Source organism: Schistocerca nitens, chromosome 6 (genome assembly GCF_023898315.1).
Source record: "Schistocerca nitens isolate TAMUIC-IGC-003100 chromosome 6, iqSchNite1.1, whole genome shotgun sequence".
NCBI classification, from domain to species: Eukaryota; Metazoa; Arthropoda; class Insecta; order Orthoptera; family Acrididae; genus Schistocerca; species Schistocerca nitens.
Window position 1 is genome coordinate 709,608,829 of NC_064619.1, and position 9,463 is coordinate 709,618,291.

A 9,463-nucleotide genomic window follows, 5' to 3' on the forward strand; every position below is an offset into this window, starting at 1 on the left:
AACCAACCATACCCTTATATAGGCTAGTGTTACTGTGGGGTTGCCACTCCCAAAGACATTTTAAAGCTACTGCCATCCCCCCTCCCACCTGGGAAGAAATCAGTGTACTGCATCTGTTTGCATTTAGTGTAACCTCATGGGCAAATGTGACATCATTTTTCAAAGTGTTAGACATTGTGTAACTGACACAGGCTGTGGGAACCAGCCTGGTATTTACGTATGTGGATGAGAAAAAACCTAAAAACCACATCCAGGCTGGCAGGCAGGTGCTTTAACACGCTCGGCTATCCTGGCGAGTTCTTTTTCTTTGTGCGAATTAAACTGCCCAAATTTTGCCAAAAAAAAAATCATTATTGTGATGTAAATTTGGTTTACGTTGTACTTTCACACCATAATTGATTTCTTTCACTTTTGGGGAAAAAAACTGTCTGGGTCGAAAACTCCTCCACAAATGCTTTTTAGTTTACTGCCTTGTCACCTCCCTGCCCCCTTCCCCACTCCCTCATGAACTGGTGTGTTATGTCAGAAAAACAGGATTTCACAAAGTCCTACATTTCGCTGCTTCTACTGGATTCTTTTAAAAACCTTAAGAATATGTACTCCAAAATACTAATCTGATCGTTAATGTCATACCTTCTTCAAGGGCAACTGTGTCAATGTACCCAGCAGAGCAAGAGCAAGCTTTCACTTTTGCTTGTGTTCCTTTTTCTATTCTCTTTGCTGAACAGGTATCACTGGGGAAGATTCATACAGATGGCTTTATCTGGATACATAACAAGTAAAGGAACTAGCTTGAAATCCATGTTACAGGAGGACTCAGTGATTATTTAAATAAATACTGCTTCTCTAAAATCATTGATTAGTCACAACACAGCAAATGGCACTATTACTTTCATTACCATTTAGTTTGAGTACATGAGAACTTTTGATTGAATTGCATTTGAATTGTACCAGGGACACAGTTCGTCAGCCTAAAACACTTGTGCTATTTTGCAGTGTGGTACTGTTGTAGCTACGTACCTTGTTCTTTTCAATTTTAAGTGTTTATGATATATTTTTAACATCAAGTTTATGTCTGACTATACTGAATTATAATGACAGTTCATCGTCCATTTCCAACACACATCTTACATTTACAACACTCAATTTTGCACGAGAAAATGTTCAGATAACATTCTCACCCTCCCATTTATGAGGTGAAAGTCTTGCTATAACACACTGTGTATTTGCACTTACATTTCACTGTGGCAGACAGGAAATATTACAATACCATTTATCAAATCACAGGTGTAAGAACTGGAACCAACTATGTGTTAGACTGTGACATGTGGCATGACAGTATCCCAAGCCATCTTCCTCAATGTTGACCTCCACCGCAAAGATGGCTGTGTCAGTACTTCTGTTCATATCAAACCTACCAACCAGCAGCAGTACCTCCACTTGGACAGCAGCTACCCATTCCATACCAAGAAGCCCCTTCTATACATCCTAGCCACCCATGCTCGTTGCATCTGTAGTGACAAGTGATCCTCTCAAAATGTACTTAGGGTCTCACTGAGGCCTTCACAGGTTGTATCCCATGTCTTGTCTTTCCGTTCACCCAACATCTCCCAAATCTCACCATCTGACCATCTGGCCACAGAGGAGCATTCCCCTCATGACTTAGTACCACCCAAGACTGGAGCAGCTGAATCTCATTCCCCCACCAGGCTTTCAACTACCTCTTGTTGTGCCCTGAAATGAGGAATGTCCTACCAACTATTCTTTCCACCTCCCCAACGTAGTATTTCACCAGCTACCGAACCTACACAATATCTTCATCCATCCCTACACAACCCCTGCTCCCAACCCCTTGCTTCAAGGCTCGTATCCCTGTAACTGACCTAGATGCAAGACCCGTCTGATATATCCTCCCACCTCCACTACCACCGCCACCGCCACCTACTCCAGTACGCTCACAAGCATCAAAGGCAGAGCTGTCTGTGAAACCAGTCATGTGATCTACAAGCTAAGCTGCAACCACTGTGCTGCATTCTATGTGACATGACAGCCAACAATCTATCTGTCCGCATGAATGGCTGTCGACAAAACAACGTTATTCATTTCAATGAGTGCTTGAGAGCCTGGAACACCTGGATCCTTCCCACCAATACCAGCTTTTTTGAACTGCACAGGTGGTAACTCTCTCTCTGCAGTATATCCTATGTTCCTGTAAACATCCTGGACTCAGCCTTTGTTAGTTATTGTCCTTACCCATTCACCCATCTAGCCCCTTCCCCATTCCTATTCCACACTACACAGCCCTCGATTCCACCAGTACACTCAGTCTTTTTTCATCTCTCATTTTCCACTACCACCCACAACTCCCTGCGCCCCTCCCCCTCCCGGCCTCTGTCTAACCTCCTAACTGCACCTAACTGCCCCACCCTGCCCACATTGTCCATCTACGCTCTCACAAGCAGCATGTTTTCATCCACCACCCCTACTCTGCTATCCCTCCCCCTCCCTGCCTCAGCCTTCTCCTTACCCCCGCCACCCAGTTGCTTCTCCCATCATGTGCTGCTGCTTGCAGTCTGGCCTCAGCAGCCAGAGACTGTGATTATTTGTGTGTGATTTGTGTTTGCATGAGTGTCTTGTCTATTTCTGACGCATGCCTTGTTTGCTGAAAGCTCACTTTCTGACAGTCTTTTTGTTGTGCCTATCTGTGACTCATCATTTTCCATTGTTTAACATACAATATACTGCACACAAACAACAATACTGCTGCCACAACAGAATTCCAGAATCCAATATGTGACACTGCTAATGGGACATCAAAATTTTGTGTCATTGAGGAAATTAGTATTAGTTATCGAACTTGAGGCTTGACAAAGCTTGAAAGTTCTCTTTTAATTCATGCAGTAACTGAAGTACTCAATAGAAATCTGTCCAGCATTCCAAAAGAAAGCATTCCAGGAGGTCAGATGATTGCAATAACATTATTTACAAAATGAAATTTATGTTACAAATGTCAGACATTTGGGACATTTCACTGCCTCCATACAGTCTTTGAGGACGCCAGGAAAATTTGTTAAACATAGAGACTGTGTTGGAAAAATGGGGTTGGTTGGGAACCATACCAATGCTGAACTGTCTTTTCTTGTGTTAAATGGTACATTTCTCACCCATTACAAATCTTGTCAATATGAATCATATAGACATCTGCTAAAATACCAAAATCAATCAACTCAACAGTGTATTAGTTCACATTCTAACACATTTTGTAAAAAGTGATCCTATACTCCTCTTTTTTGGTTATTCTTATGGCTGATAATAGAATATCATCTAGGCCACAAATATACAGACCTATCCTCATTTATAATGTATGTACATTTTTGTAACTTGGATTAAATTAGACTGGATTATGCTGTTTTGTGTCTTTCTTTAAAATATAATTAGGAACCAGGAACTGGCAGTTCAAAAAATTTTCAAAGTGGATCCACTATACAAGGGGTGTTTGAAAAGTCCATGCAAAAATAAAAACTACTTACGTGTTTGGGGTAAACCTTTTTTATTTTTCGACATAGTCTCCTTTTAGACTTATACACTTCGTCCAACACCGTTATAATTTGTTGATCCCTTCCGGATAATAGGAATTGTCCAAGTCTGCAAAATAGCTATTAGTTGCCGTAATCACCTCCTCATTTGAATAAAATGTATGTCCCGCCAGCCATTTCTTCAAATTGAGGAATAAATAGTAGTCCGAGGGAGACAAGTCTGGAGAATAGGGGGGATGTGAAACAAGTTGGAATTCTATTTCCAATAATTTTGTGACCACACCTGCTGAGGTGTGTGCTGGTGCATTATCGTGATGGAAAAGGACTTTTTTGCTATCCAATTGCTGGTGTTTTTCTTGCAGCTTGGTCTTCAAATAGTCCAGTAATGATAAATAATATGCACCTGTAATAGTTTTACCCTTTTCCAGTTAGTCGATGAGGATTATCCCTTGTGAATCCCAAAAGACAGTTGCAATAACCTTTTGGCCAAAGGAATGTTCTTCGCCTTTTTTGGTGCAGATTCTCCCTTGGTAACCCATTGTTCAGATTGTTCTTTGATCTCAGGAGTATAGTAAAGTATCCACTGTGATGAAACGACACTTAAAGTCCTGCAGATTCTTCCTGAACAACTGCAAACCGTCCTTGCAACACTTCACACTATTTCGTTTTTGGTCAAGTGTGAGCAATCGTGGAACCCATCTTGTGGATAGCTTTCTCATGTCCAAATGTTTATGCAAAATATTATGTGCCTGTTCATTTGAGATGCCCACAGCACTAGCAATCTCACACACCTTAACTCTTCTGTCATCTGTCACCATATCATGGATTTTATCAATGATTTCTGGAGTCGTAACCTCCACAGGGCATCCAGAACGTTCAGCATCACTTGTGCACATATGGCACTCTGAAAATTTTGAAACCACTTATAAACCATTCTAATTGAAGGAGCAGAGTCTTCGTAATGTTTATCAAGCTTCTCTTTAGTCTCCTGAGGCGTTTTGCCTTTCATAAAGTAATGTTTAATCACCACACAAAATTCTTTTTTGTTCATTTTTTGACAATCACTCGACTTCGTTGATTCACACGAATGCCAAACACAAAGAAATAGACCAATATAGCTGAATCTTGGTGTGCGTTCTTTCCAAAGATGCTACTAACTAAACATGACCTCGATACATGCCGGTGGTGCCATCTCTAGAACTTTGCATGGACTTTTCAAATGCCCCTTGTATGTAGTGTCACCTGAGACATTTCCTCCACTTTCAGTGACTGCCCAGTCTAAATAATATTACTACTGAAAGACATAAAATTATAAAGCTGTAAGATATCGTGCATCAAAATCAGATATTGTTTTCTGCCAAAAATATGCACATTTCTCATAGGTGTATTTACGTTTGTTTCAGTTACGGGTACTAAAACTTGCACAGTCATGGACAACTATGAAGGTGCTACTGAGCATTATTATATCAACCATTGGTGCTCTAGGAAACTTAACATTTGTGTTAGTGATTGTAATATACATTTTTGCTGTTATTGGTATGCAACTTTTTGCCAAAGACTATACAAAGGAGAGATTTCATCCAGATCCTGTGCCAAGGTGAGCTACATGCATTAAATTATTAATGAAGTATATTTAATATTCCATAATGTTGTACTACACAAAACATTTAATTTGAGGATGCCATAGATTTTAGTTCAAATGTAATGAATTATTATGATTATTTAACATTCTGAAATTAAATGAAATAATCACACACACACACACACACACACACACACAAGGTAGGTCCTTCTGCTCCCGGGATTGGAATGACTCCTTACCCTCTCCCTTAAAACCCACATCCTTTCGTCTTTCCCTCTCCTTCCCTGTTTGCTGATGAAGCAACCGTGGGTTGAAAAAATTTGTGTGTGTGTTTGTGTTTGTTATTCTCTCTATCAATGTACCAACGCTTTCGTTTGGTAAGTTACAGAATCTTTATTTTTAGATATATTTTTCCCACGTGGAATGTTTCCCTCTATTGCTGTGACTTACCAAACGAGAACGCGCTGGTAGATAGACACAATAATAAACACACAAACTTCAAGCTTTCGCAACCCTAGGTTGCTTCATCAGGAAAGAGGGAAGGAGAGGGAAAGACGAAAGGATGTGGGTTTTAAGGGAGAGGATAAGGAGTCATTCCAATCCCAGGAGCAGAAAGACTTACCTTAGGAGGAAAAAAGGACACGTATACACTCGCGCACACACACACATCCATCCGCACATATACAGACACAGGCAGACATATGGATATGTGGCACACACACACACATCCATCCGCACATCCTGGGATTGGAATAACTCCTTACCCTCTCCCTTAAAACCCACATCCTTTCGTCTTTCCCTCTTCTCCCCTCTTTCCTGATGAAGCAACCTTGCCTCGCGAAAGCTTGAAATTTGTGTGTGTGTGTGTTTATTATTGTGTCTATCTACCAGCGCTTTCTCATTTGGTAAGTCACAGCATCTTTGTTTTTTATATATATTTTTCCCATGTGGAATGTTTCCCTCAATTATATAGAGTTGCTTGTGTCCGTATATGTGTGGATGGATATGTGTGTGTGTGCGAGTGTATACCTGTCCTTTCTTCCCCCTAAGGTAAGTCTTTCCGCTCCCGGGATTGGAATGACTCCTTACCCTCTCTCTTAAAACCCACATCCTTTCGTCTTTCCCTCTCCTTCCCTCTTTCCTGATGAGGCAACAGTTTGTTGCGAAAGCTTGAATTTTGTGTGTATGTTTGTGTTCGTTTGTGTGTCTGTCGACCTGCCAGCACTTTCATTTGGTAAGTCACATCATATATATATATATATATATATATATATATATATATATATATATATATATATATATGATATGGTTATAATAGAGGGAAACATTCCACGTAGGAAAAATATATCTAAAAACAAAGATGATGTGACTTACCAAATGAAAGTGCTGGCAGGTCGACAGACACACAAACGAACACAAACATACACACAAAATTCAAGCTTTCGCAACAAACTGTTGCCTCATCAGGAAAGAGGGAAGGAGAGGGAAAGACGAAAGGATGTGGGTTTTAAGGGAGAAGGTAAGGAGTCATTCCAATCCCGGGAGCGGAAAGACTTACCTTAGGGGGAATAAAGGACGGGTATACACTCGCACACACACACACATATCCATCCACACATATACAGACACAAGCAGACATCTCACAAGCAGACATATTTCTGCTTGTGAGATGTCTGCTTGTGTCTGTGTATGTGTGGATGGATATGTGTGTGTGTGCGAGTGTATACCCGTCCTTTTTTCCCCCTAAGGTAAGTCTTTCCGCTCCCGGGATTGGAATGACTCCTTACCTTCTCTCTTAAAACCCACATCCTTTCGTCTTTCCCTCTCCTTCCCTCTTTCCTGATGAGGCAACAGTTTGTTGCGAAAGCTTGAATTTTGTGTGTATGTTTGTGTTCGTTTGTGTGTCTGTCGACCTGCCAGCACTTTCATTTGGTAAGTCACATCATCTTTGTTTATATATATATATATATATATGTGTGTGTGTGTGTGTGTGTGTGTGTGTGTGTGTGAGAGAGAGAGAGAGAGAGAGAGAGAGAGAGAGAGATTTGAAAGGTCAGAATTTTTAATTCTTGCCAGCAGCAAAATTTATTAATAAAGATGAACAGAAGAACTGGATACAGGTTGTTAAAGGATATGGAAGCTTGCAAACATGCAAAATTAATACTGCTGGTTTTAAAATGCTTTGAAAAATTTTAATGGAAACAGCAGCAGTTGAAATCATTGTAACAAAATTTTAATTACAAACAGTCATGAATGCATGCAATAATTTAGTAGTTGTTGTAAAAATAAATTATCATATGTGGTTAAGACTGTTTCTAAGTAAAATCTTTTACAATTGGTTTTGTTCACAATGAACTGGATGTTTTTTTTCTATTTTTATTCCCTCTTTCTTCTCTCACCTCCCTCCTCTCTTTCTCTACATTTTCTTCACTCCTCTTCTTCTCTCTCCTACTATCTTGTAGTGTCTCTTTGTAGAAATTATTGAGCTTTCTTTAATTGTCTCATGCTTACTAAACATCCATGTGCACATAACAGCCCTGTAATCAGTTGTCTAATTCTCCTTTAAATCTTGTGCCTCTACAGTCAAAGCTTACTGATACTGATTAGTATTATTGAGATTGTACCGGTTGCGATTATCTTAAGTGTTTATCTTCAAAGATCAGCTGAACACTCTCATAATTCTTAAATTGAACTGCATCTGACATTTTCTTTCCCATTTCTTGATTTATTTGCTTTTTACATTATTGTTGCTTCAGACAATCACCCCTATAGTCCTGTTAAAATTACTTTACCATTGACATTTGTCACTGGCTGTTACAATGTTGTCATACCATCTGCCACTTGGTTAAAGGCAACATGAAAGCATGGCAAGTCACTTCACAAGTGTTGAAGTGCCATTCTCGTAACACAGAGCAGTGTTAGTAGTGGGTGCTGTTAGATACAGTTGGAATGGAAGACGCTCTGTTCGCAACTAATTCTCAGTGACCAGGGACTGAACAGTGGCAGACAACACATTTTGTACTCCTGAATTTAGACTCTTGTCATAACCTATGCACAACATTGTGATACACAACGTATCTGAGAAAACATCAGTTAAAAACTTGCAGCAGAACTATTAATGAAACTCGTTTCATTCACGGTGATCAAAGCTGACCTCTACCAGCAAACTAAAGACAGAAAAATTTCATTTTCAGCGTTAAAAGCGAACTGTAACATCCACTTTTGTCATTTATCTCTGACTGGCTACACAAGCTGACACAATCTCAATCGATGAGCAGTCCTGGTTGCCACTCAAGGCAATGCAGGTTGATTCCAAATGGAAAAAGAATGATAGGAAGAAAAAACAAGAGCAAATAAAAAAGTCAGTATGATGATAAAAATGATGGAACAAAAGATTTAAAATATAAAAAAAACATTTAAACCAGGTAATTGATGATAATAATAATGATGATGATGATGATGATAATAATAATAATAAGAGTCATTTTGATGAACATTTACAAATAAAAAATTATTTCACATGAAAAAAACTCGAATCCACAACCTTCTGCACATCAGGACTGTAACTTAACCACTGGACTACAGCAGCACTTCTTGTTATGATATTATAGTTATTCCTCTATAGGACAAGTGGCAATGCTGAATTGGGTCTTCAAAAAGTTTGACCTCATTCAATGTTGTATGAAGCTTATTGACTGTAGATCAATCTCTGTGATGATAATAATTGAATATATGACACTGAATTATGTCCTCTGTGAAAGGAATCCGTAAAGTTTGGATAGTGCTGTGTGTGAAATGTGCATATTTCATTGTCATCATTTTTGTGTGTGTGTGTGTGTGTGTGTGTGTGTGTGTGTGTGTGTGTATTTGTGTGTTTTTGACATGTCTGATGAAATGTGAAACAAAAGTATCAGTATGACTCACAATCCAACATGGGATCCAACATATCAAGAAAAGAAGCCAGACAAGGAACTGGAAGTGAATAGACTGTTTGGTAGCAGCGAACAGTTTGGGCATGACGCTGATTGCTCTGATTGGAGGGAGACAGCTCTGACATGTGAAGTGTCAAGTGTCAAGTCATTATAATCAAACTATAGTCACCTATGACTCATAACAAAATTTAATGTGCTTCTTTTTTCTAATGCAGTATGAGCAATACTTCTGTTAAAAACTAGAGAGCAATCGTGTTGCCTTCTCCCAAATATTGAATTAGTTATACAATATTAAATTAACTGTGCATATATAATGTGTATTAAGATATAGTATTTTTTTGTTTCTGTGTATTTAATATGGGAACTTAGATCAAATTTTGCTTTAGAAAAGCTGTAGATCCTCCTGGTTACCC

General features: G+C 39.2%; 1 protein-coding gene across 1 annotated transcript in view; it reads left to right on the plus strand.

Moving 5' to 3' along the window:
* Positions 1-9,463, plus strand: part of LOC126263582 (sodium channel protein 60E-like) — a 347,601-nt gene that overhangs the window by 178,769 nt on the left and 159,369 nt on the right. The window contains exon 14 of the mRNA XM_049960674.1: positions 4,940-5,133. Coding sequence (XP_049816631.1) covers positions 4,940-5,133 — 194 coding nt within the window. The remainder of the gene's footprint in view (positions 1-4,939; positions 5,134-9,463) is intronic.